At 32.2% G+C, this 26,434-nt stretch overlaps 4 protein-coding genes across 5 annotated transcripts; 1 reads left to right on the top strand and 3 right to left on the bottom strand.

Moving 5' to 3' along the window:
- Window positions 1-128: 128 nt before the first annotated feature.
- LOC123271579 (vitamin K epoxide reductase complex subunit 1) lies at window positions 129-1,569 on the bottom strand. Its single transcript, XM_044737951.1, has 3 exons — window positions 927-1,569; window positions 521-618; window positions 129-437 (listed from the first exon to the last, which is right to left on the bottom strand). Exons 1-3 carry the CDS (start codon window positions 1,142-1,144, stop codon window positions 181-183), a joined length of 573 nt encoding a protein of 190 aa, XP_044593886.1. The 5' UTR covers window positions 1,145-1,569; the 3' UTR covers window positions 129-180.
- A 62-nt stretch (window positions 1,570-1,631) lies between these two features.
- LOC123271571 (40S ribosomal protein S4) lies at window positions 1,632-3,243 on the top strand. The gene is made up of 4 exons (XM_044737940.1): window positions 1,632-1,775; window positions 2,064-2,322; window positions 2,545-2,944; window positions 3,056-3,243. The coding sequence occupies exons 1-4, from the start codon at window positions 1,773-1,775 to the stop codon at window positions 3,180-3,182; spliced, it is 789 nt and encodes a 262-aa protein (XP_044593875.1). The 5' UTR covers window positions 1,632-1,772; the 3' UTR covers window positions 3,183-3,243.
- Window positions 3,243-7,268, bottom strand: LOC123271549 (probable tubulin polyglutamylase TTLL2). 2 transcript variants are annotated; one of them, XM_044737910.1, is made up of 9 exons: window positions 6,781-7,268; window positions 5,962-6,107; window positions 5,644-5,873; window positions 5,442-5,574; window positions 5,071-5,347; window positions 4,809-5,011; window positions 3,992-4,237; window positions 3,623-3,933; window positions 3,243-3,549 (listed from the first exon to the last, which is right to left on the bottom strand). In XM_044737910.1, the coding sequence occupies exons 2-9, from the start codon at window positions 6,037-6,039 to the stop codon at window positions 3,429-3,431; spliced, it is 1,599 nt and encodes a 532-aa protein (XP_044593845.1). In that variant the 5' UTR covers window positions 6,040-6,107; window positions 6,781-7,268; the 3' UTR covers window positions 3,243-3,428. The 2 variants fall into 2 exon arrangements, with proteins under 2 accessions (XP_044593845.1, XP_044593854.1); XM_044737919.1 differs by lacking the exon at window positions 6,781-7,268 and having other exon boundaries at window positions 5,962-6,113.
- A 168-nt stretch (window positions 7,269-7,436) lies between these two features.
- On the bottom strand, window positions 7,437-26,182 carry LOC123274777. The gene is made up of 15 exons (XM_044742502.1): window positions 25,086-26,182; window positions 21,180-21,331; window positions 20,924-21,095; window positions 20,712-20,848; window positions 18,619-18,719; window positions 18,378-18,540; window positions 18,098-18,283; window positions 17,558-17,672; window positions 17,095-17,361; window positions 16,289-16,354; window positions 15,959-16,088; window positions 10,831-14,650; window positions 9,105-9,412; window positions 8,843-8,958; window positions 7,437-8,740 (listed from the first exon to the last, which is right to left on the bottom strand). Exons 1-15 carry the CDS (start codon window positions 25,188-25,190, stop codon window positions 8,663-8,665), a joined length of 5,916 nt encoding a protein of 1,971 aa, XP_044598437.1. The 5' UTR covers window positions 25,191-26,182; the 3' UTR covers window positions 7,437-8,662.
- Between the last annotated feature and the right edge of the window lie 252 nt (window positions 26,183-26,434).

Genomic DNA, 26,434 nt, shown 5'->3' with positions numbered 1-26,434 from the left:
TCAATTTTTAATACGCTTGAAAATAGTACTTTTATAAAACATAATTATAAGCTTATTTTTAAATATATTAATAATAATTATATGGCATTTATTGATATTGAATATATTATTATTATTTTTTTTTTTTCAAAATCTAAACTGAAAATTAATAAATAAAAAAACAAAAAATTTATAATTGATCTAATGTCTCTTCTTTTTATGAGTAGTTTTATATCCAGTAGTTTTTGGTCCAACGGTTACTGATAACTGTTGACGAATGTATGACAGTTTGTTGTAACTGAGAATCACAAGAATTAAATTGACAATGTAGGTACTAATACATATGATGCAAATGTCATTCAATTTCCAAAGAATCCAAGCCAGATAAATGGAGCTCAAGTTTGATGAGGCGGTCAAGACAATTGTTATTACAGCTAAGCCGTATTTGTTAAAAATATCTAAACAAAAAACCAACAATCACATTACTATTCTACTGATAACTAGCAATAATGATTATTTAATTATTTAAAATAATACATACTTAAAGCAAAAACTATTCCATAGAACACCAGTCCATAGATACTATTCGGTAAATAAAAAATTGATGATTTTGGAATGAGACCAAATCCTTTGCCATATCTTAAAAAATTGATAATTGTTTAATTCAATTTATTAATTAAAATTTTAATTTTTATGACACTGAAACTAGCAGACACTTGATAATTATTTAATTTTTCTTAAAAAATAAACTTGGTCTAGAAAATTATTTCTAAAAAATTGCATTTATAATTTTTTAGAGCTTCTAAACATGGAATTTTTAAATAAATTTTTCTTGCTACAATTTAATTTTAATAAAGATTCTAAAAATTATCAGATGTCTCTTAATTTCAGTATAATTAATTTTTATTACATTTAAAACTAAGAAAATAAATAATTTTGATACTTACTCAGACATAAAAGCTTTGGTGCAACTGACTCGCTCGCTGATATCGCACATTGCCATGTAATTATGATCTTTCTCTTTGGTTGTCTCAACAATATATGCGTAGTAAGATAATGACATGCCGACAATACAAGATGTTATTATTCCAGCGTTCACTTTGTCTAGCTTTTTGCTAATGTTAATTAATGATTGCCGGGCGGCCACACTATTAGACGTCGTCATTGTTGTTATCAGGTAAATTATTTATATCTTCTTGTAAAATTTTTAAATTATTATATCGCATACTATTGAGTCATAAAACTAATTATTTCATATGCTACACTTGGCAGATGTGGCAGATGTAAACAAGCGTTGAGATTTGTAGAAATAAAGTTTACTTTTACGATGATTACACACGAATGCGTTTGTATTTGACAAGTTCCTCTGACATGCGCAAGCGTATTGACAATAAGATAATAACTTATTCATTACATTGCCCTTTAGACTTAGCATGTGAGCGTAGGACTCTTACTCGGTTTAGTTCTGTCTCGTATCAATACTCCGCATCATTCACCAAATGTTCCGACTTGCGCAATACTTTACTATCTTTCTCTTACACATTATTTTTTTATCTTCAATATAATAATTGAAATTTCTACACAATCTCGATTATTATTTTCGGCAAATAATGACAATAACATATAAAGTTTAAAATAATTTTATATCATAGAATAGAACTTTTAAAATTTAAATAGACAGCACAAAATACGAAAATTGTTATTATTATAAAGATGGCAGCAGTGGTACACTTCCAACATTTAGGAGCGCTTGTCCTACGTTAACACATGCTCTTTTCGTGTAGGACTTCAACATGGTATGTTTCTGTGCTTTTTAAATCCAATAACATCTAATAATAAATAAATAATTTTATAAAAAATTGTTTTTCATAATTATCAGTAGGGTTTTTAATTTTTGTTTTAATTATTATTTCATTTCAAAACTTAGTCTTGCGAATAATTTTTTTTTTTTTTAAGAGGTTATGTTTTTTCACACCCTGTCACTGATTTACTTGAGAATATTTAACTCTAAAAAGTAAATAAATAATATATTTTTAAATAAAAATTTTTTCATTATTATAATAATAATAATTTTATTTTTACAGGCGCGAGGACCTAAGCACCACTTAAAGCGTTTACATGCGCCAAAAGCATGGATGTTAGATAAATTAGGTGGTGTTTTCGCCCCTAGACCGTCAACTGGTCCACACAAGCTAAGGGAATGTCTCCCTTTGGTAATTTTCCTACGAAACAGACTAAAGTATGCCCTGACCAACTCAGAAGTGACCAAAATTGTCATGCAACGTCTGATCAAAGTTGACGGCAAAGTTCGCACAGATCCCAACTACCCTGCTGGATTCATGGGTAATTATTTATTTGCTTACAATTAAATCTGGCAATTTCGAAGCTACGATTATAACTTAATTTATTATTGTAGTCAAAAATTAGCCAATATCAAAGCCGCTTTTTTGGTCACTGACTAAATTATTATAATATTTCCTCAGTATTACCCAAAGTGGATACATTTTATTTTTATAAATTTACTCTAATTTTATTTATGTAATATGAAATCTTAATTAATTACAGATGTCGTCAGTATTGAGAAGACCGGCGAATACTTTAGATTGATCTACGACGTGAAAGGACGTTTCGCAGTCCACAGAATCACCGCCGAGGAAGCGAAATACAAATTATGCAAAGTCCGTAAAGTTCAGACCGGACCTAAGGGTATTCCATTTTTGGTAACCCACGACGGGCGTACCATCCGTTATCCCGACCCTGTAATAAAAGTAAACGACACAATTCAATTAGATATCGCTTCGTCTAAAATACTTGACTCAATTCGATTTGAGCCCGGTAACTTGTGTATGATTACTGGCGGAAGAAATTTAGGGCGTGTTGGTACTGTCGTAAATCGTGAACGTCATCCAGGTTCTTTCGACATTTGTCACATTAAAGATGCCCAAGGGCACACTTTTGCTACTCGGTACGTAATTTTATATTCTTGTATTTATACTGATACCAGTACTTACTGGTATTTTAAATTACATGTAAAATAAAACATGCTATTTATCTTGGTATTGATTTATTCTTTCAGATTGAATAATGTTTTTATTATCGGAAAGGGAACAAAGGCCTATATAAGCTTGCCCCGAGGTAAAGGTATTAAGCTCTCAATCGCTGAAGAACGTGATAAGAGATTAGCGGCTAAAGGTGGCAACTAAATGTAGTGGTATGGGAGAAACTTTTTTTTTTTTTAAATAAATCAACCACCATCTACTGAAATTTATTGTCTTTTTTTCCATTTTTTTTATTCATATTTTTATTTTACAATTTCTACAAAAAATTGATATTTTCATCTAGTAGAATAAGTTAGTGCATTTAAGATAAAATATAAGTAAGTAATTAATTAGATATATATCATAATATAAAAAAGACGATAGTAAATGGCAGTACGAGGAACTGTGGAATTATTTATTGGGAAGCCAGATTTCTGAAGTCAACTCTAATTCTTGACGCAAAAGCTGATTGCATCTTTCGTCTCCATACTTACCAAAGTCTCGATTAATATCTTTAGCTACTTTAATAAATCTGTTGGTAATTAAAATAATCATGATCTATTTAAATAAATTTCAGATAAAAACATTTAAAATAAAATAATTACTTTTGGATAGATAAAACATTATTCTTAATCTCCCGTTCCGTAGTCTTGGTTTCTCTTGTGTTGATTGGATGCTGGAAATCAACATTGTCGACTAGTTTACAATTAGTAAAAGGGTATGTACGGATCCACCCGCCCTCACGTATCTTTGGGTTGCTCCAGTCTCGTCCATTATCCCAGACAAATGTACCAGGATGATTGTTATTTAACTTGTGAGCTGAGTTCAACCGTTGGCGAAGACTTTTTTCGAGGCAAAGGAAATTGTACCTTGAGCATGAGTTTCCATAATTTTCATCCGCGTTTGAGTGTCGGAACTACAAAAATTAATTATTATTATTTCTGTCTGCATTATTTTATAAATCTTAAACTCACCATATCTCGGTTATTTGAACAAATATTTACGAGAGGTTTTCCGGAACATCGTGACTTAAAATACTTGGAAGCACAGTAATCATTGTCAATACTTTGATTATTAGGTGTAGTTGACCAGATTTTAAAAAGTGAAAGACCGGTGTTGCATACTGGCAGACCCAACAAGTCAAATAAATCATGAAGCAGTGGCTTTTTAACTTCAAAGTCGACTTCACAATCATTTCCAAGCGCTGGGCTTATATTTACCTATTTATTTATTTATTTTTTTAATAATACATTTAAAATTTTAGGTAATTATTTACAAGTGGGGTCAACTTCATTTTAGACCATAACTAGGTGAAAAATTGACATTTTCAATTTTTTTTTATTCTGCTTGTTTTTACGGCGCATTTATGATAAAAAATGTCATGAAAGAAAAAAATAAAGATTTCGATAGCTTTTTTGCCTTGAAAAGTTGGAAAAAATTTTGGCGCTCATGTTTTTGGATAAAATTTCTATTTTATATTTTTTTTATGTTTTTGATATTTTTTTTTTTTTAAAGTACATAAAAAAAACTAACAATTTAAAAAAAAAAAATAAAAGTTGAATATCACAATTTTCTAAAAAATTTATAAATTTTTTTGTAAATTTATAAAATTGCGATAATCTTTTTTTTTTTAATTGTTCATTTTTTATGTATTTTAAAAAAAAAAATATATCAATAAAATCAAATAGAAATTTCGTTAAAAAAAATTAAAATGGTTGACCCCACTTGTAAATATTTACCAAATTTTATTTATATTTTAGATTTCAAAGGAAAATTAATAGTAAAATAAACCTCCAACAACCAGGGCTTAAGATCAGCGTCAATCAAAACGTCAAAACCGAAGAATTCAAAACAATTAGAAGTCTCTGGAATGCCTGCAGTTTGACTAAGAATAGTAAGAGTTATAAGACAGGCAATTCGCTGCCAAAGGAACCAGTCGTGGAAGCCCGATTGATTCATGTATCTTCTCAATTGTCGGAAACTCCATTTCGAGCCTAAATTTAAATAACATTTAAACAACAAACAATTTTACAATAATAGTGTGGAATTTTACCTGCACCGACTCGCTCTTTCTTTTGCGAGTATCCCGGTCCCAGTTTATTCAAAGCAAAATTAGTAAGATGTCGAAAGGGATCGCTGAGATTGTCAAGTGAAAATTTCGAGGTAGCAAACCGTGCCAGGCCCTCATTGTAAATATAAATTACAAGAGGTCTGTATGACGGAACACATACATACAATCTTAAATCAAATTTGTACCCGCCGATAAGAAGAGGCTTCTCAATATATTTTTGAACTACAGCGGTACTGTCATACGTCAAGTCACTCAATCGCTAAATAAATTACAAAAATCAGTATTAGCACAGCATACCTCAGCTAATATATATTTAAATAATATATAGTAATATATTATTAATAACAGAATACCCGAAATAGGAAAATACCACGTCCTTGACTCTGTCCAACGGGCTTGCATATCCACACTCGTTCGTCCTTCTCAGAGCGACTGCAGTCTGCCGCAAGCTTCGTGTACTCTGATGGAAGATTATATCCTACCGGACTGACGTATTTAATGTGATCGTTGGCAACAATATAAACAATATTTAACGTTATAACTTTTTATACATACCTGATGTCGTAAATATTCCCGTATATCTGTCTCATGCACTTCAAATGCCGTACGAGATTGTCTTTTTTACATATCGAGCTGCCTTTTGGTATTCGGTTGATAAATTGTCCCGGCAGTAAATTTTTATAATACGTGCTACTGAATCCACCCGATTTCCACCACAGGTTCCACCGATCCTTCAGAGAACTATTGTCTCCGGTGTATTCTCGCCATCCGCGTTCTATACATACCTAGGATTTTTAAAATGTATTTCATGATACGTCACTTTTAATTAAAATTTTATTAATATTAATAATAATCAATTGAAAAATTAGCCACCTGTACAAGAAGATTCGGTCCACCACCATTGTCGTTGATTCTAAAAACAAAAGGTCCATCGAGATACTTATCGTTCATTTCACACCCGTAACTCCCATTTATTTTTTTATTTTATTTTTTATTTCAAGCAGCACAAATATCAATACCTAAAATAGAATTTTTAAAATGAATTATAATCTTAGATATAACAATTTGCTAAAAAATCTATTTGGAATATTTATAGAGAAATAAAGTATCAAAATAAAAATATCAATGAAATAAATGATGGACCACTTGCAACACTCGTAAATACCTTTGTTTAATAATGCAAAATAGATTTTTAGACCGCAGAAACAACAACAACAAGTACACGCGAGATTGGTAGCTCAATATTTCTTTATATCTTTACTAACGAGATTGCGTTTTAAACATGCAATCCAAACTTTTATATTAATTCCACAACTTACATGCATTTGAAAATATTTTGATATTTCAGTCATCACTCGATAATAATATAAACAATTTATGATACGGAAGTTAACAAAGATTTGATCATTTTTAAGATTTTTATTGATAAATAATTTATTTCAAAGAAGAAAAAAATTCTATATAAAGAAATTTCCAAAAATTATTGACAGTAATTTATTTAAAAAAAAAAAAAAAAAAAAAAAAACCAAACTGATTAGATGTCTGTAAATTTCTCGATCATAACATTTTAAAAATTTATTTAAAATAAAATAAAATTCCAGGTGTCTTGTCACTGCAGTTGACTCGGAATAGAATATAATGTAAACTGAAATGTCACTGACAGGCTTAAACTTCAAAGAAAACGTAATTTACCTTAAAAGAAAAAAAATTTTGAGATATTGTCGGTATTTTTGATGAAATCTCGCGTGTTTAAACGAAGCGCGCAAGGTTACAGCACAGTTAACAACTGATCGATGAATCGTCTATCTTGGATTGTAGAGGATGAATGATTGGAGCCCGAGCAGACCACGGACTTGTTTCCCCGAACGCAATGCACAGTAGACTGATACTTATGCTAGCTAGCTGGCAGACTGTAGGTTGATGTCCCAGTGAGGTTCCTCCTGCTCCTGCTGCTCTGCTCTGGTGGTTCTGCAAACTTGTAGACTAGTAAGGGTTCGTGCCGGCAATCTTGTACACGCATTACCGTTGTCAACCCTAATGGTCACGAGATAGACGTTCTTTTATTTATTTACCTCGATTCACGCGATCAATGTCACATCCCTCATTTTCCAATTATTCTTATAAACAAAATGTCATACTTTAATGTAGTTGTGCTTATAATTGATGTTACCAGTCATTACTAGAGAAGGAGGAGACCAAGGACTTTATTCAATAAATAAATTATTATCATCATATATATATATAACTATATTTATTTATTTTAAGCAACACAATACAGAGTTTATTTTCTATTCCGCGATAATTAAAAATAATAAATTTTTATCTATCATTTATTTCTTCCCGTATTCATCTAGCAGTTGTAAATCTTTGGTTATAAATTAATACATTTAATTGACTCGTTTTTGCGGTAATTATTATTGTCAAGAACAATTTCATTGGCACAGGGTAATTATTTAGTTGAAAAGTTTTATGTTTGCTTCTGCAAGAGATAGTATAACATAATAGCTTTGGATACAATTAAAATGAATTCAAGTTGTAAAAAACCATTTAGCTATAATTTACCTCTACTAGTTAAACTGTCTCAATAATTATTCAAGTTACTTTTTATGCAGTGCATCACGCAATACCATACAACTGGCTTTCTGTCTAGATGGTATGTGCACTAAATAAAATTCGTCTTGACATTTGTTTTAAATAACTTGCTATGTCATATAATACATTTACATTTATCGGATTCTATATTTACGTATATTTATAAATATTCCGTAATTAACGTTTGTTACAAATTATTATTAAAATATATATCGTACGGATGTAATTAACAATTGTAAATTTGTCGTAATATCTAATTACAACGGTGACCTTTGCGTGTACATCATAGCTTCATAAAGCTTTCCTTCTGATTATTGTTAACTTATTGGGGTACACAACACGCCCAGTTTAATCAACCTTGATACAATTTAAAAGTTCTTCGAGTAATACAGATTTATACATAATTTTATCCCCTCGTAAAATATATTATGTCATTAATAATTATTATTAATATTTGTATAAATATACAATATATTTATTCCCAAGAGAACATGCCACAAATCATAAGCTTTTTATTTTATAGTTGTTATTATATCAATCTTATCTCTAAAAATTCAAAATGATCTAGTTATTCTTCAGTTACTTATTAAAGTGCTTATCATTATAGTTGAATAAAGCAATATGATTATTTTTTTATTATTATTTTAACCATATATCAGTAAATAGAATTCTGATTCGATTCACAGACAATCAATCATTAGACTTATTCTCTGTACAGTTAGCATTCCATTAAACTCATAACACATAAGCTTTTTAATTCAAATATATTTAATTTGTTTTAAATAAAATAAATATATAGTATAAGTTGCTGAAGCTATTATTTACGGAACAATAAATATTTAACTGTTCTTGTATTGTATCTTCTGTATTATATTATTATATTTTTATTATTAGCCTAAAATATTTGTTTTTTTTTTTTTATCAATATTAGCAATATAATTTTACGGCTTAATTTTGTTGAATTATTCTTATAATCGTGAGCTTAGCGTGCGTGATTTTTGCAGAAGGGTCGACCGGCTTTGGCATAAAAGCTCTGGCCCTCAAGATTCTTTTTACACATCTGAAAAAATAAATAGAATGATTATTTGAATTAAAAACAAGAATAAATATTATATCGGCTAAAAATAGTCGTGAAGAAATATAAACTATAATAGGCAGGTACCGTGCAGTTGAAGCACTGGCTGTGGTAATTATTGTTGAGAGCTTCTACCCAGCGATCGCCTGCTTCTACGGGGAACCCACAGGCAAAGCATTTCGTTGTAAAGAGTTCGTTCCAATCTGTAAACAAATCACAGAGCGAGAGAGAGTAAGAGAAGGAAAGAGTAACAAAGTAAGAGGAAAAAGAGACTATTATTATTGACGTATTGATAAAACATATTGGTAATATTCGTCAAAAAGAGACATTGTCTATATCGATTTCTTACCGGCCTCGCAGTACGGCAATCCTTCTTCCAGAAAGAATGGACTGTTTCCAAAGATTTTCCCGCAGTAAGCACAGCTGAAGCAATCGGGATGATACGACTTTCCGATCGCATTCAAGCAATCACCTTTTATCTTCCCGTTGCACTTGTTGCACGAGGGAGCAATGAAACGTTCGAAACAGTATTCACAGTACAGTTGCCCTTTCTCCTCGACAAATCCAATATCTTGAAGCGGTCGACGACACTGTGTGTTCACACAAACAAAGTGCTCTGGGCACCAGATTTGTCCTAGAGCAGTGATGAATGGACCTCTGACAAAAAAAAAGAAATAATTAGAATTAATTAATATTTGTCACTGAAATCATTCATGTTAATTAAGAAAAAAAATACTTTTATTAAAAATTTATCGAGAAATTTATCAAGAATTGTTTGATATGATCAAAATAATTTTTATTTCATTCAAGTGAAGTTATTCGTTTGTTTGCTTACAAAAACGATAACGGATATTGATATTCTTCTGTTAAAAAATATTATATTAAATTTTTCATTTTAACAAATTCTTGAATCAAAAAATTCTTTTCTGGATATAATTTTTATTTTCTCTCAATGTAGTAGAAAAATATTGGATCGATTAATGATGTCTTGAAAGTTTTACATTACAAATATTATATAAGATCGAAATAATCGTAATTATGCAGTAGTGAGGATTCAATTTTTTAATTTTTAAACTATAAAAAAATAATCGAAACCAAAAGTTTTATAATACTAAAATTTTCAAACATCTGATAATTTAAAAAATTTTTTTTTCAACAAGTAAATTATGACAAAAAATTTGGACAAAAAATTTCACACATGAAAATTGCAAAAATCTATTACTAATTTTTTAAGAGTAATATTTGAGAACTTAATTTGTTAAATAAATCCTAATAGTTATTGAATATCTGATAATTACAGTAAGTATCATAAAATTTGTGAATTTTTATAGAAAGATTCATCAATTCACTGTCTAGAATAAAATAAAAATAAAAAATTGTCAGTACAGTCAAATCTCGTTATAAGTCGGTTCATAAACATAAAATGACAATATTTGCAACATTATTTATTAATAGATTGGGTTGGCTTAATATAGTAACATTATTATATATAATTATTAGTGTTACTATTCAATTATTAAAGAGTTTTATCAACTTTGTTAATTTGTAAAAAAGAATAGTATGTAATACGGTTATAATGTTTATTAAATATTGCATATCATATAAAATATATCAACGTTTTGTAGTTTAAACTAAATTAATATACTTATTTAGTTTAAATTAAAATCAAATTAAAAAAAAAAAAAAAAAAAAAAAAAACTGTCATGTAGCAGAAAATTGATTGATGGAAGCGTTTCGAATAAATTTTAATAAATGAAGAATAAAAGTCATATAACAAGATTCGACCGTAATTGATGAAAATTTTTCAATTTTTATGGCCAAAAATAAGTAGCCCTCCATTTCTGAATAGTTATCTAAATAATTAAATAAAAATTCTATTCTAAATTAATAAATTTAAAACAAATGTTGATAAATTATCTTGTTTGTACTAAAACAAAGTAAAATTTCCTTGAAGTCTTAGAGATTAAAATTACTCTCAAGAATACTTAATTTATTAATTTGAAAAGTAGCCAAATTTAACATCGGTAAATAAATTCCGTTTTAAAATTATAAATCTCCATAAAAATTTGACAAACCTGACATATGAATTGCAATAACCGCAGAGTGGTTGTCGACCGCCAGCTCCAGCCTGATTGAGGATTCCTCGACCGCGCTTTGGTGCAGAGCTTCCAGCGAATTTGCAGCTTCCTCCACTGGAAGGTCCTCCAACTCCGCTACCTAAATTCGGGTCGGAGAAATTCGGTGGATCTACTAAGTTCTGGGTTTTTCTATACGGTTCAGGATTCGAGGAGGAGGAAAAGGGGGTGGGGTTTTGTTGAGGAGCCAGGGAGCGATAGGGATCCGGTTCACAGTGCACACCGTCAGAACAAGAACGATTAACGTTTGGCTCACAGTGCACACCGTCAGAACAAGGTTGGGATTGAGGCTGCGGCTTAAACAGCTGAACGACTTGTTTGTCACGACGAACAGTCAAACGCGTAAGCTGGTTACTCAGGTTAGTGCGAGGCTGCCCATTAATCGGCTTGAAGCTGTTGTTTGCATTCGGCGGGTTGCACTCCTGCTGATTTTTCAACGGACAAGAGCTGCAACCAACGTCCTCCGGTTCAGGAAGCGGGATGTGGGGAAAAGGAACTGGCTTGGCAGGACACTTAAGAATCGGCTTCGGACATCCAGACGTTTTACACGGAGCTACGCAGACTGACCCGTCAGCACAAGTCCCGACTTTTACTCCCGACCCCGGACAGTTTCCAACATCAATAGCGCACCCTCCAGCCCTTGAATTGTCGCTTCCGTAGCAGCTTCCGGAAGATCGTCCGTGAGCTACCGGAGAGACACAAAGACCTCTGTCAGGTGTCGGAGTGATTCTCACTCCAGTCTGAGGACACTGAGCATCCGGACCCTCGCAAGGGACAATTACAATCCCAGCTCTGCTCCCAGCATCAGAAACAGCTCTGCAAGGCAAAATAGTCACTCCAGTATTCGGACACTTGCTTTCGTTCTGCGAGTGGCAAATCGGCCTTGACTCGCAGACCTGGTAGCTAGAGGTCGTTGTTTCACATGGAGTTGGAAGCACGCGGACTCCAGTCCGTTGGATTCTCTCCGACACGCTCGAGTGTGAAGCAACCACCGGACAAGGAAGCGACGGAGGATTACGAGATACTTTCGATATCGTGCAAGTTGAGTCATCAACCAATGACTCCTCGGATTTCGAAAGCTGCATCTCACTCTGGCGGCAAGCTTCCAGTTGTTTCTCTTCAATGCGCTTGTACTTTTCGGCGTAAGACGTGCGACTGCACTGTTTTTCAGAGTGATCTTCAGAGACATAGCTTCTCATGCCGTAGTTTTCAGAGTACTGGTTCTTTGGAGTTTCACTCTGCTGAGGTTGAGCTCGGTAAGTAACTTGCTTGCTTTGCTGTTCAGGACAAGAGTATGAAGCTGAAGCAGACTGGGCCTTGTACGAATAAGATTCAGAAGACGGCTGGTCGTAGCTGGGCACATTTGAATGGTAGGGTTTGCGGCCCAAGTTGTGTTGAAGAGGATTCGGCAGATAAGCTGGTCCTGGAGCTGGTGACTTTGAGCGACAAGGAGTTGGTGATCTGCTTGGAACATAGGGTTGAGCTTCAACGGGATCATAGTCTTCTGTGATCAAGTGTTTCTGGTAGGAAGGAATAGTGTCGGGTCTTTTCAGCGCTGCTGGCAGACCCGGATCTCGGGGAGTCGTAGAGCGAGAGAGAGTTCTAGCAGGCGAGGGAGAAGCGTCGCGGAATTTATAATTAGTAGGTGGCGTTGGCAAGGGACGTGGTCCTTGAACTCTGCTCAGATTGCGTTCTCGCGATCGTGATTGACGCTCTGTTGAGTCGGTGTACAAAATTTCAGCGGGGTGGCAGTATCCTTGAGGCGTTGACTGATTTATCGGCGTGTCTTCTCTGTCGACGCAAATAACATTCTCGCAGCCTTTGACTGAACGCTCACCGAGAGGTGTATAAGGACGCTCGGGTGCGATAGTTAGTGCTTCTGCGAACGGCGATCCTGGTCGGGGAACGTATGGCTGTGGAGGCTGCGGTGGAGGAGGAAAACTTCGACAGGTTTCTTCGTACCGTACTTCACTGGAGTACATTGTCTTGCTGGAGCAGCTGTTGTCTTCCTGGTAGTGTTGATCTCCGGTTTGCATGTTTGACGGCTGAAGCGGCGAGTAAGGCCTGGTTGGAGCAGTAGTCAGCGCTTTCACCATTTCCGACTTCCATTCTTTGGGCGTAGAATTCTGAACTGGATATTGCATCTGACAAGTTCCGCTTTCGGTTTGCTTCACGAATTGCACGTGTTTACGCTGACAAGAGGACGAAGAAGACTCGTGAGGCGGTGACTGAGGTCGGAACCGTTTTTCAATCCGACGTTCTTGGAGATTCGACTGCTGTTGGCGCCTTTCCGGAGCCTGCTGTTCTCTCAGACACTTGTGAATCTCAACCTGCTGGCGAAGAGTTTCACGGCGCTCCTGTTCGGTTCTTTCAGTGTCCTGGACCTTTATTTCTTCTTTGAGCTCGCGGTAATGCTGCTCGGCGGACATAATTCGACTGTTGTTCTGGTTCTGATAATCACAGCTCTGGTTTTGTGAGAAGCTAACATGCTTTCCAAATCTTTCTTCTTCTTCCTGGCGAATGCGCATTTCAGTTTCTCGCTTCTGTTCCTTAATGCGTCGCTCTTTTTCCTCCTTCTCAGCTTGCAAAATTTTCAATCGATTAGCTTCTCGACGTTCTTCTTCCTCTTGCACTCTTCTCATCTTTTCTTCCTCACGTCTGCACTCTTCTTCATACGCCTCGCGATGCTTAAGTTCTTCTTGCTTGGCTTCTTCAATCATCTTCTTGGTCTCAATAAACGACGAAATTTTATCTGCCGACTCAACGTGTTGTCTTCTGCCGGACCAGTTTTCAACTTCATTGTCATTCGCAGGTGACTCGCTTGGAGAGACAATTTCCACTGTCTTTTCATAAATAGTAGTCTTCTTGATATGAATATTGCCCTCATCCTTCTCCATGATCTCGGTGTGCATGTTGTGTTGATTTTCCACACCCTTGGGACACACTGCCACATCTGGAGGGACAACTTTTGACAGATCTACAACTTCTGAATCGGTTTGTTGTTCGAGAATCTCGCAGGGTTCTTCAATCTCCTGCTCCTGGTCGTAATCAGTTACCTGCATGCAAGGCGGTGGATTGCACAGTTCGCACTTAACTTCTCGGTAAACATGATCTTGTTGATGTTCCGGCCCTCCTGGACCAGTTATTCGTTCACAGATAATTTCGCAGGTGCAAACTTTGCGACAAATTGGCGGTTCTGGTGGCACTGGGGCCTGAACATGTCGATAAGAGCTCGATTCAGTGGAACCACTCCAAGGTTGTGGAACAGGTTGGCTAATTCTGGTAGGCGTCAAGGATCTTCTGACACCTTCTGCAGATCCTGGACGGTTTAAGCTCGAGCTTCGAGATTGTCGGACTTCCGAGCATTCGGTGGTCGTTGTCTTGCGATAAAATGGCGCACTGCAAACTGGCTTGTTCTCCATTGGTTCTTCTCCCCAGTTACAATGGCTGAATTCTTCGCGTCTGTTAGCTTCTCTTCTCCGGTTTACGCTTTCGCTTCGCCGACAGGCGTTTTCGTGAAGCTCCACTTGTCTGTCTTGAACAATGTGTCTCGGACGTCGGTCTAAAACTGGATTCGGGTCGATCCAAATGGGACTTGCTGTAGGATAGGTTGCGTCTTCAAGACTTTTAATAGGCGGCCACTGCAAGCTCTTGTTTCGTACCGACGACGGAGGTCGGGAGTATTCGTCAGCTGTGCTAGGAGCTGGTGTTCCTTTTATGTCCTTCTCCTCCAAATAATTATATTCCGCGTGATAAGATTCTTTTTTTTAGGAATTTTCGGATTATGTTAGCAAGTACAGCAAGTACAATAAGATGTCCGATGGAGAAAATGGCAGGAATTTTATACAAACAGTTGGTTAATTAAATACAAACATTGATTAGCAGCAATAGATTGAGGCGTAAGTTAGGCGAGCAGAAAAAAAAAAGAAAGAAAAAATAAATAAGCAATTAATAAAAAGCAAAGCATAGTGTAAGAAGAAATAAAAAAAATAACGTAGATTAGGCATTATACTATAAATATTTTTTGTAAATTGCCACACTGCTACACACTATTCTGAGAAAACTAATTAAAGTAATCGATATTTCGTTTGTAAATAATTGATAATGTATTTTATTTTATTTTTTGTTTTTAAGAAATAACAATTTTAAATAATAAAGAAGAAAAATAATAATAAAAAATAAAATATACAGATTGCAATTACACAGCTGTGTTATTGTGCTCCGTTCAAATTAATTATAATATATTGTTGTTATTATTATTATATAAATATATAGATATATATATTATATGTATATAGTATATATTAAGACAACGCGGACGACTTGATCGTTGAGAGCTACCTTCCGTCATATTATATATAAATATATATTGCGAAATAATTAAGCGAGACTTAGGGAGAAGGGTCGAGGTTTTGGATTGAAAGATGAATGAGCTGCTGAAAAAAAAGAATAAGAAAAAGAAAGTATGTGCATTTTATATGGCTTGAAATAGTAAAGGGTCGCTGGAAATATTATGACTGATGATTGTATGATACTCGATGGTTTGACACATTTCGTTATTTATTAATAATAATTGTAAAAAATTATTGTGGACCGCAGCTTTCAACGTTTCCGTTGTCAACGTTGTTTATTTTATTTATTTATTTATAAATATAAAAATTCTAAGAATATATTTACTTAAAAGTTTACAAAAATGTGTATAAAAAAGGGTGTATTCTGTTTATTTAATCTCATTATTAGGTAATAGTTTAGAATTTAACTAATATAAAGTGTATGATAGCTAAGTAGAGATGAATTTACATAAAATATTCACCAAGTCGTACGTTTATTAAATAAAATAGTTTTTATACTTTAAACACACCAAAGCAAATATAAGCTAAAAGATTTTTATTTTTAAATGCCGTATAAGTATTTCGCTATTAATTTTTATAAATTATTTATTTTTAACTTTTATAAATTATTAAATATTTTAGCTTAATAAATATAATCAATCAAGTGATATTTACTTTTTTTAAATATTAAAATTAAATACTAAATAATTATTTATAGCTATATGGTACAAACTTACCAGTGACTGTTTGACTTTGAGGCCGAGAGAAATTGTTGTTAACTGAATTTGAGGTCGGAGTCGAAGTAAAATTGGATGTCGGCCCGAAATTACTGGACCCACTGAAAGGTTTCGGACCACTTAAGTTTGCCTGTGACATAATTTACATAAAAATTACAGATAATTCTCTCGGATTTACTTATATTAACTAAACTAGTTTACGTAATATCACATGTAATCAACACTTATGATTTATTTATTTATAGTAGTAAAATGTTGTAAAAGAAAATGAAGGCTTGGTACTGAAGAAGAAAAGAAAAAAAGCAAAAAAAAAAAAACACTAATGCTCACCGGAAAAATATAAAACTTAAAAAAAAACTTAGAGACAGTGGTATCAGTGGTGGAGTCGAGAGTCGTTTAGTGATTGAGATTGTTACCTGAACAAGACTAGAACTGGGCGATTTATCAGCACGGGGCGAACTGCCAAGGTGACTGGGCTGCAATGCAACACGACACAACAATCACGTGTTTAGTCATCAGCATAATCACCCTAAACTCAACTCAACTCAACTTATCATCATCATTATCATCATCATCAACAGACACACAAGCAATTATTGGCTGGTGATTACAACAAATAGCACGCTAATTAGTCAAGCGGTGAAAATAAATGACATATGGACATATGTTGTCTATTGTCGTTTATTGTCGTCCCGAGCCACGTTATAATAATGGTGATACGACCAAGAGAATGAGAGAGTGAGGAAGCGTTGGCAGTAGTCACAGTAGTCTCTAGTTTGTGGCATTGTACGATGTAACGTAGTTATCGTAGCTGTAGCTGTTGTTGTCGAGGAAGCTGAATCAACTTCTGGAATGCTTATTATTTATTGCCAGAGCTTATAATATATAGGCCAAGGATTTTGCCGGAATGCGATATTGCTCAATTCTATTATTTTTTCGCATTTCCATCGTCACCTTAATTACTCACTACTTTATAATTAAGAGTTGTAAAAGGTGGGAGGAATAGGTCAAAAAAATGGCTAAAAATCAATCTGATAATCTTATTATTATTTTAAAATCCGAAATTAATAAGAGGATTAAAGTTGCTGTTGGTATTTAAAATTAATAGTAATGATTAATGGATAATTAATTATTCAAAGGCACACTGTATTATTGGTGTCGTCGCTGTAGTAATCCTTATTTCCAACCTCGCTTCCGGTCCTAATTGTTATGGTACTTGTGTATGTTTTGTAGTTGTTTTGCTGATTATTGACGGCCTCGTTCTTCACCATACTCCGGTAATTTGTTTCAGATGGCAACGATTCGTAGGTACTAGTACGATCAACCGGTTGCGATGAGACTTCACAGTAATCGACGGTGTACGACGAGGAAGACGATGGTGGACGGTAGAACGTCTTGCGTGTCTGCAAATGCGATTAGTAGCAAAAGCAAAAAACACACAATTTTGTTAAGTCTGTTTCGCAAGTTAATAGAATCAATAAGTCAATTTCAATAATTGTAATTACTCTTTGAATTGTCATCTCTACACAATATTAATTGCAATTAATTAAGCGTTATTGGAATAAAATTAATTAAAGTTATTTTGTGAAGAAAACTCACAGAGAAAGAAGGTGTTGAGCTGGTACCATTGCTGAAAGGTGTTGGTGACATGGGTGATTGGCTTTGGAAATTACCAAGTGCTGCTGAAATGGTACTTGCTGGTGCTTTAGCTCCTCTGTAATTATTTAGTGTATAAATAATCGATTAATTTACTAGTTATTTAATTAAATAGAATATTAATAGGACACTGAAGTTGACAGACATTAAAAATTTTTTTTTTAATTTTATAGCAATGAAATTATTATGAAAAAAAATTTAATTAAAAAATTTCACACGTGAAAATTAAAAAAAATTATTAGGAGAAATTTTTATTATTGTAATTGATTTGTTATAAGAATTTAAAAAATTGACAGTTGTCACCTAACTTTCGTATCATAATATTATGAAACTAAAGTTGATAAACATTAGAAATTATTTTTAAATTTTATAGCAATGATATTATTATGAAAAAAATTTAATTAAAAAATTCCACATGTGAAAATTAAAAAAAAAATTATCAGGAGAAATTTTTATTATTGTAATTGTGTGAATAATACTTACGGTGAAACAGTCACTGGAATATATCCAGCAGGAGCTTGCTGTCTCGCAACAAGTTTTGCATGAATATCACAGTACAATTTACTGTTTATATTGTAATAACCAACATTCTTGAGGGTGGTACCACATGTTGAGCACTTGAAACATTCGACGTGAAGATTTTTCTCCTTGATTCTGACAAAGACTCCACTGTGAATTATTTAAATTTATAGATTAAATATTATCATTCCTATAAAATATTTATTTATCTACATCCGCAATAAAATGGGTATTGAATGCTTACACAATAAGTCTTTCACATTCAGCGCAAATGTTTTGGCCAGGTGGCAAGCTGCTCTGGGGTGGCGGAGTCGGCTGAGGTTTAGTCTCTGGCGCGGACACTGATCTGAGTCCAGTTAAGGCTGGTGACGAGGGCGTCACTACTCCACTGTGTATCGCTGAGTCAGCTGTGTTTACATTTTTTCATTCAATTTACTTTCATTTCATAATAATACTAAATATTTAAAGTGTTGTTTTATACTCACTAGGCTCTGGAGTTTTTGGCTCCTTGTCAGCTTCTCGCACCATTTTGAATACTTCACTGTTTTCTGGTGTGTAATTCTTCTCATTTTTCTTGAAGTTTACTCTAAAAAATTAATATGTTTTAACTCATAAGTTTATGGTAAAAATTAGAAACTTTTCTTCAATATAGAGCAAAAAAAAATTAAAATTTGATAAAAATTAATTTAGCAGATGTTTGATAATTTTTAGAATTTTTGTAATAAATAAATTATGACAAAAAATATTATAAAATAAAGTTGAGATGTAGAAATTTAAAAGAATTAAAAATGAAATTTTTTTTTAAGTAATTTTTAAAAACAAATTTGTTTGTTAAATAAAATTAAAAAATGATCAAGTGACTGGTAAATTTAATGTCATAAAATTTGTAGTTTTTTTTATAAAAAAAAAAAATTGGTAATTATTTTAGAATCATAGTTCCATTTATTTTTTAACATATCACATTAAAAAAGTGAAATATTAATAATATTTTTAAAAATATTATATTCTTCAGTAAATTGAACGACTCATAATGCGAAGCATCAGAGAGTGCTTTACGATCGAAAAATTTTTTAAAAATATAATTAAATAAATTCACAACAACTTAGTTTTATTGGAGTAAATGAGCCTTTTTCCTGAAGTACGAAAAATTACTCACTAGCGGCGCTAGTAGTTCGGTAGGGACAAACATTGTCAGAGCTCCATTTAATCACATAGTAAAGTGGACTTATAAAAACATGTTTTTGACCGAAGACGACGTTCCTGAAGCAAAATTAAAATTTGCAACTGTAAAAGACAATAATGTTGTCACATTAAAACGTTGGTTTGCGTGCCGTAACTTAAAAGTTACCGGAAAAAAAATGAATTAATTGACAGGTTAGTATACAAACTCTAGTAAAAAACTAGCGGTAAATTCAAACTGTAACAAGAGAAATTGAAAATAATTATAAATTTAAGATTTATTTTAGAGTGAAATATGAATGAAATATAAATGGTAATAAATAAACGTTATTATATGTAATAAATGAATACGATTAAGTAACAGACAGAGGTTATATGTCATTTTAATTTATATCCAATAACTGCACTAATAGAAGGATTTGTTTCTAGTTAAAAATATTTTTAATATTTAACAAATCATTTATTAGAAACCACTTTTAATCCTTAATGAATATTTCTTAGTATTTAAAAGATTTATTAATATTCAATAAATGAACATCAGATTTATTAAATACAAACAAATCATTTTAAATACTAAGAAATATTTGTTTAATACTAAAAAGTGGTCTCTAATAAATGATTTGTTAACCATTAACAAATATTTTTGGTACAAATAAATCCTTCTATCAGTGTGTGAAAAAAATTTGCTATTCATTTTTATTCATTTAATTAATTTCAAAAATAATTTTGAAAACATGTAATTGATGATTCTAAGTAATTAGTTTATTAGTTATTTAGAACTTTATAATTTCGTAATCTTTTATTGGAATCTAACCTCGTCGATATGAGGTTTTACAAATGGTATAAAAACAGATTTTCTTCTGGATAGCGATTATCCGACGTACACTTTGCAAAACTACAATGTTTTGTTGGCATAGTGGTTATTAAAAATTTTTGTGTTTAAATATTCTTTTTAAATAATAAGATAATATAGCGTAAATAACACTGTCTTAAATGAAAATATTTTATGTCTGTCCCTACTACGAGTGCTGCCTCTCGTGGCACGTTCGCTGTACTACTCTCAGGAAAAAGGCTCATTCAATCACATTTTTCTTTCTTGAAAGTTTATTAAAAATAAAACAGTTCTTATTATTAAAAAAAATTGTTTTTTTCAAATCGTTTTATTTTTGATAAACTTTATGAAACAATATACCTGATTTTCGAAATAAAAATTAATCAAAAATTTTTTAAAACCGAGAGTATTTAAAAATTAAAAGAAATTTTAATTTTTGAGTAAATAACTTCGATAAAAAAAAGTTAATTTAATTAATATGCATTTGAAGATTTAAAAGATCTTTCATGTGAAATTATTCAATTTTCTTCTATTAGTATAATATTGTAATAAATATTATAAAGTTACCCTAAAACACCACCGGCAAGTACTTCAGCTTGCGCAGAAAGAGTTTCAGCGATTGTCTGCTCGCTGTAAATTCCCACTGGGCTGTTGTATTGTTTGTTAACAATTGATTTAATTGGTCCTTCGCTTGTTCCATTTGGCTAAAATTTTGAATAGATCAAGATGAATGAAAGCTAGCATAAATATTTCCAAAAATTAAATAAATACAAACATACATAAGGTTTAGGACTAAAGTTATGTCCACTTCCAATAAGATGTCCGTCGGTTTTTTTGGCAGCGAGCGATGTTTTAGTCACTGGAGAAACGCTGCCTGCCGAAAGATGAGGCTGCGGCGAGGGAATTGACTGAGAAACAGGTGAAACACTTGGTCGCCAAGTGCTACCTCCTCTGTAAGTAAAAATACCAATATCAATAACATAACTTTCATGACCGACTGAGTAAATTAAAGTGAATTTCTTTATTTCAACAGACCTCTGGACAGTGATCTCAAAGTTGTTACCGGATCTTACGATTACATCCTGGGCGTCTTTGTGACGCAAATTAAACATATCTGTGTTGTTGACTCTGATGACCGCATCGCCAGCTTTCAAACCAGCTGCTTCTGCCGGGGAGCCTCCATTCACCTAGTGCAAACAGAGACAGACTTTTAGCTAGTGCCATTGAAGTACTAAACTAAATTATAAAAAATTTGATATAGATGAAAAGCACAAGATAGCACCTGTTTCCATTTTCAAAGCTTGTGTGCTTTTACAACAAATAGTCTAGTGTTGATGAGTTTTAAACCGTCTATTTTTGTATCACTTAATAACATCGGCTTCCGCTCTACATATTTAACATCAGACACCCTACTACGTCGATTACCAAATTTTATTTAATAGCTTCTATTCAATCAAGAACTCTTTTGCCAAAAAATTTGTTTTTTAATTGCAAATTTATTTACGTAAAGAATTTATTCATAATAATACTAGAATTAGTAGATATCTGACCATTTTCAGTTTTATTTGTTAAAAAAATTAGTGCTAAAAATTTTCATTCGTAGTTTTTAACAATTTTGGTATGCAAATTCTTCTTTTCATAATTTACTTTTTGGCAAAATCTTGAAGGTTATCGAGCACTTGTTAATTTTAGTATCTTTATTTATATACATTCATGCGCTACACGGAAGAAAATTAATACTCTAATATAAAAATCAATTTGATTTAAGATAAAAAATTTTAAAAAAACTCTTTAAAATAATTTTCTTGGTTTAAGATTTTTTTTTTTTTAATAATTTTTTTATCGGTGTGATAGTAAGTTATAGTACTATCATCATTATTTATTATTTTTAATAGTAAAATTTTGGTTTTAATATTAAATTTATGCACAAAAAAAAATCAATTCTTTAGTCAAATTCTTCTTAATTCAAGAAAATATGTATGAAGACAATAATTATTTTTGCGAAATCAAATTTTTTTTAAGGGAAGAAAATTTTTTTATTTAAAGAATAATTTTATTTGAGCCAAAATTATTTTGATCTTCATTAATTTTCTTGATTAAAGTAAAACTCTTTTACTATCTTACACTTATTATTTAACTGTTAAATTAAAAAATTTATACTTGAAAAAATTTTATTTAGATGTAGAAAATAACCGCTGTAGTGGTTATTATGAAGCTCCTGTAGTATTTTACTTAAGAGACACCCTAGGTACCGTATTACTAATTAAAATAGTAAAAAATAAATTTTTTTTCATGTACATACATATATGTATAATAATATAGTCCATAGTCAAGACTGAATATGCGTATTCATTCACAAATCAGATGCAGATATTTTCTACTCACGCGGCGCTAATCTCAGATGAGGCCAAGAACAAAATTAAAATCATTTTATAAAAGTATAGTTTATTTAGACAATTTTATAATTTACGTCATAGTTATTTCTACATAATAGTCTGCCAGAAAAAAAATAAAAAATTTAATGCCAACAAACGTCATAGATATATTTATTGTCTACAATTAAAAGTGGGTCACTGTAAAAAATAAAAAGTAGAGTTTATATTTAAGTAATTTGTTGATTCGGGGATATTTTATTTGGATTGAAACTTAATATGTCGCGTATGACGGGAAAACAAAAATAAAAAGACAGCAAAGAATTTACAAGGGTGTTATATAAATAAAATTAGTGACGTTATGGGACCGCTGTAATATCAAGTCAGGGTTAAGACAAGATGGAGTGTATGAGTATATAAGAAATGATGGTTAAAAATAATCAGGGACCAGTCTAAAAATAATAAATTTCCCCTTCTAACTTGTCCCCTTTCCCTGACCCCTTTCAAACCGCATTAACCGCGTGTAGTGCTCTATGCATAAGATTCGCTGGCTGATAAAAGATACCGACTACCGAGCAGAGTGGACACACAAGAAACAGTCACACACTAGACATTTAAATATAAATAAAGAATATAAAATAAATAAACAGATGTTGGTTCGCAAATAAAACAAAGATGTTCATATCTATGATTAATACCCGATGAGTTATGTCGCGGATGATTCATTGGCGAACACAACTTGTAAGTACCATGATTGATTAAATCGACGCTAAAGAAATAATTTAATGGATCTGGGGGTCAATTGACTTTTTTTACATCGATTATTCAAATAAAATAAAGCTATTAAATGTCTTGTCTGAAGAAATACAGGAAAGAAATAAAAAACTATTGTTTAGCATTACATATGTATATTATTTAATGTATATATGTTTAGTTCTGTTTGACTTGGACTCTTCTTGGTAAAAGTATCCCGAAAGAAAGCCGCATACGTATACGAGCATCACTGAGCTTGAGAAGACGAAAAATAAAAGCGATATTTTTATATCCACACTATACAGAAGAGTGTAAGCTTTGCGGGCGCGGAACCGGGCCTTGGTCTCTATTAATATCCACCGAGCTCTGGCTCTGTTGCTCTTGCGCCCTTTTGGATATGCTATATATTATAATGAGGTCTTATCGAACAAAACTCTCTTAAATACCGTTTAATTAAATGTTAATCAGGGAAGAATACTGATTAAGAAAATTAATTGGTTTCAAGAGAAAAAATCTTGGTTCAAAATTATTTTTAAGAGCTTGTTTTGAATCAAGCAGAAAAATTCTTGAACTAGAAAATTTTTCTTGATTTGAGTAAATTTTACTCAACTTCATTTCTTTTTTTTGCTCGATTAAAAACAATTAAAGTTTTTGAAATGATCAACTTGGTTTTAGATTTCTTCCCTTGAATAAAATAAATTTTTTTATCAGTAAAGTTAGGCTCTTGACTAGAGAGAGAAGATTTTTCAAGAGCTTTCATTTAAAAAATTACCGTGTGAAATTATTTATAACTGAGCGTAAAGCAGTAGTTTAATTTTTTCAGCTATTTTTTTTTATCTTTACTATTGTATAGCCAATAAATTTATATATATATATGTGTGTATACATATAATAATAAAGTGTTGAAGAATGAAGATAAGAGCATGAAAGACCTTGCTATGAATAATTGGCGCTCATATCTTGTGATAAACACACTCATTACTTGACAATGTATACGTACGTGAAAATTCTTTGTATTTTAGTCAACATTTTTAAATTTAGATCTTTAAAAATTTCGACGTAAAAAAAAATAATTTTTCCGTAATTGCTGTAGTTTAGTCAGCTATTGCGTTACCGAGTCTACATTAGAGCTGGTTAAGCTGAATGTATGATCGTGTGAGTTTCGCAAAGGCACCTTCTCAAAATAGAACATCCAAATAATTTGCATCGGATTACCGCAACAACAACGTCTGTGTAACTTTTAAACTCAAGACGCTTTTTTTATTTAGGAAAAGACGTAACTTTTTAAATGGTTAAATGCTTCGCCGTCTGCTTCAAGACATTTTAATTCGCTCAGTCTGTCAAATTTTATTTTCTTTTTTTTTCTATTTTATTTTATTTGTTTCTGGTGAACACATTTAGACGCTTGAGTGTTATGTACAATTATAAAAGTATGAGTAATATTAGATAATTTCAAATCTCAAGTTATTCAGACGATTATAATACGATGTTTATACTCGAATTGTATATTGGCAGCTCAAATTACCCAGGAGAATCCACGGAGATGGTTTTAGTGTACAGAGTAGATGCCAAATTTCAATTTGAGGAGCATTTAAACACCACGTATAATTGGCAATGCTTTCTGACCTAATCGTATAAAATTTAACTAAACATTTATTCAAGATTTTATGTAACATTTTATTTTATTTTATTCTTCTCTGTAATTGATTAATTCTTATCATTATTATTATCAGTTGAAGATATAATTAGTTTTCAATAAATAAATTAATTTGTTTATTGATATTCAAATTAAATTAAGAAGATAAGAACAACAAACCTTTTGCACAATTAAAGGTGTACCAAAATCTTTTCCTCCTTGGAGCCGGAATCCCCATGGAGATCCGTCAAATCTCGATAGTTTGACGCTTATCAGTTGCGCCATCACTCACCAAATTATCAAGATAACAAAACAACAAAAAGTATAAAAATTTATCTAAACAATTTATTAAAACACTAAAATTTTAATTGAAACAAATAAATGTAATTTTTCATTAAAAAAAAAAAAAAAAAATAGAGACTAGCAAAATTACTTTAGAGTAATAAAAAATAAGAAAAAAAAATTTTCACGATTGTTAAAAAAAAAAACTAATTCACTTGTTAAGTTCTGTCTTGAGCACTTGGAATCTTTCTCACGTAATAAGCTGAGTTTTGTTTTATTTATCTGTTATTTATATATAAATATTTAACGAAAATCTATAATTACTTTGATATGTACAGGTATGCAAATGTGTGGAAGCGTTTTCAATATAAATTTTATGATTTTGTAATTTGATGCACGAACGTCCCGGAATAAACGCAAAAACCAAAGTAAAGTTTAACTGCCCGGTAAGTTAAGCTAAAGGCTGAAGCGCGCAATTTGAGACGTGACGATTGGAAGAGAAAAGCGCGTGCGTCTCTTTCAACCGCCGTTGGTACTGTTAGGAGGTGGTTGGCTGGCCACAGCACCACGACACTAGGATGCTGTTTATACGTTTCTTCGCGAAGGAGATCCCAAGATTAGGTCTAATATGATGGGGAACGTCAGGACGATTGACGATCCGCCACAGCCGCTTCAATGGTTTGTTCTATACTAAGTACTACTGTATTTTACTCACTAAAGAGTATCCATACTCCCCACACCACACATGCCGGCAGACATTTCACTCCATCCCTCAGCCGATACTTTTTTGGTTTTTACTTTCTCTCTTCTCTTTTCCCTCCCGGAGCTCTTTTTTTTCTTCTTCATCGTCTTATTTTTCTTCTTCTACACTCTGGTTTCTTTCTTTGCTTCTTTTATTTATCTCTCATACACGTTTCCTGTTCTCTTATCACTTGTTTATGAATCATAAATAATTTAAAGCTAGAATTATAAATACATTTGTCCATCGCTGCAAAATTGTTTGTTGTTAAAATAAAAAAAAATAAAAAAAAATAAAAAAAAAAAAAAAATAATAAATTACTATCAAGGATGCGGTTTATTGGTACTAAATATAATGGGAGGATGGAACATGCCCAACCTATCCCTTATGTCTATCAAAATAGTGTGTATACCTGCATAAAGATCTCGAATGTGAATAACAAACTAGTTTGTGAATCATGCCAAGCGAATTCTTGGAGTAAATTGTTCAGGATCGACGTCACACACTT

Source organism: Cotesia glomerata, linkage group LG1 (genome assembly GCF_020080835.1).
Source record: "Cotesia glomerata isolate CgM1 linkage group LG1, MPM_Cglom_v2.3, whole genome shotgun sequence".
NCBI lineage: Eukaryota > Metazoa > Arthropoda > Insecta > Hymenoptera > Braconidae > Cotesia > Cotesia glomerata.
Note: the sequence above shows the minus strand (reverse complement) of the source record. Positions and strands in the feature narration are given on the sequence as shown.